Source organism: Procambarus clarkii, chromosome 47, assembly GCF_040958095.1.
Source record: "Procambarus clarkii isolate CNS0578487 chromosome 47, FALCON_Pclarkii_2.0, whole genome shotgun sequence".
NCBI classification, from domain to species: Eukaryota; Metazoa; Arthropoda; class Malacostraca; order Decapoda; family Cambaridae; genus Procambarus; species Procambarus clarkii.
In genome coordinates this window covers 28,010,731-28,012,464 of record NC_091196.1, presented here as the reverse complement: position 1 = coordinate 28,012,464, position 1,734 = coordinate 28,010,731, and the positions used below count along the sequence as shown (strand labels likewise).

Sequence of the window (1,734 nt, the reverse complement as noted above, 5' to 3'; positions counted from 1 at the left end):
GGGCATCAGAGTACCCTGAGGCAGAGACCTGAGTACTTATGACTGTCTTGTGGGCATCAGAGTACCCTGAGGCAGAGACCTGAGTACTTATGACTGTCTTGTGGGCATCAGAGTACCCTGAGGCAGAGACCTGAGTACTGATGACTGTCTTGTGGACACCAGAGTACCCAGGGGCATGGACCTGAGTACTGATGACTGTCTTGTGGACACCAGAGTACCCTGAGGCAGAGACCTGAGTACTTATGACTGTCTTGTGGGCACCAGAGTACCCTGAGGCAGAGACCTGAGTACTGATGACTGTCTTGTGGGCACCAGAGTACCCTGAGGCAGAGACCTGAGTACTGATGACTGTCTTGTGGGCACCAGAGTACCCTGAGGCAGAGACCTGAGTACTGATGACTGTCTTGTGGGCACCAGAGTACCCTGGGGCATGGAGAACAAACCTATTGTCTCTACACAATACGTTTATATAGCTGAATGCGTCTTGGGGCGTCGGCCGCCGCTTGAACGAGCTCAGCACTCAGTGTACATATATATACGCTGAAAAACTTGCTCAAATTAAACATCTAATTTGCTTTTTATTTTGTGCTTTGCGACCCTCACTATAAAAAGTTTTTTCTTTTACTCATTCACACTTTTCATTAATTTTTCGATAATAGAGTTTCAGGAGAACACTTATGAAGACCTGTAACATCTGTGAGGCACAGATGAACACCTGTAACACCCGTGAGGCACAGATGAACACCTGTAACATCTGTGAGGCACAGATGAACACCTGTAACATCCGTGAGACACAGATAAACACCTGTAACATCCGTGAGGCACAGATGAACACCTGTAACACCCGTGAGGCACAGATAAACACCTGTAACACCCATGAGACACAGATGAACACCTGTAACACCCGTGAGGCACAGATGAACACCTGTAACTCCCGTGAGGCACAGATGAACACCTGTAACACCCGTGAGGCACAGATGAACACCTGTAACACCCGTGAGGCACAGATGAACACCTGTAACACCCGTGAGGCACAGACGAACACCTGTAACACCCGTGAGGCACAGATGAACACCTGTAACACCCGTGAGGCACAGATGAACACCTGTAACATCCGTGAGACACAGATAAACACCTGTAACATCCGTGAGGCACAGATGAACACCTGTAATACCCGTGAGGCACAGATGAACACCTGTAACACCCGTGAGGCACAGATGAACACCTGTAACACCCGTGAGACACAGATGAACACCTGTAACACCCGTGAGGCACAGATGAACACCTGTAACACCCGTGAGACACAGATAAACACCTGTAACACCCTACTACTAACCGACCATCCGGGGGACATACCAGCTTCATTAGCAAAAGTTCGCCATGACTCTTGAATTAAATGTTTCTTTGACGCGATAAAACATTTCAAAGGGTTTCTAAATTATTCGCAGTCTCCATCACAGGGAGAGAGAGAGAGAGAGAGAGAGAGAGAGAGAGAGAGAGAGAGAGAGAGAGAGAGAGAGAGAGAGAGAGAGGGAGGGGGAGAGAGAGAGCGAGAGAGAGCGAGAGAGAGAGCGAGAGAGAGAGCGAGAGAGAGAGCGAGAGAGAGAGCGAGAGAGAGAGCGAGAGAGCTAGAGAGCTAGAGAGCTAGAGAGCTAGAGAGCGAGAGAGCGAGAGAGCGAGAGAGCGAGAGAGAGAGAGAGCGAGAGAGAGAGAGCGAGAGAGCGAGAGCTAGAG

At 49.5% G+C, this 1,734-nt stretch overlaps 1 protein-coding gene across 1 annotated transcript; it reads left to right on the top strand.

Moving 5' to 3' along the window:
- Positions 1-707: 707 nt before the first annotated feature.
- LOC138350896 (uncharacterized protein slr1819-like) lies at positions 708-1,391 on the top strand. Its single transcript, XM_069302352.1, has one exon. The coding sequence runs from the start codon at positions 708-710 to the stop codon at positions 1,389-1,391; it is 684 nt and encodes a 227-aa protein (XP_069158453.1).
- The last annotated feature ends 343 nt before the right edge of the window (positions 1,392-1,734 follow it).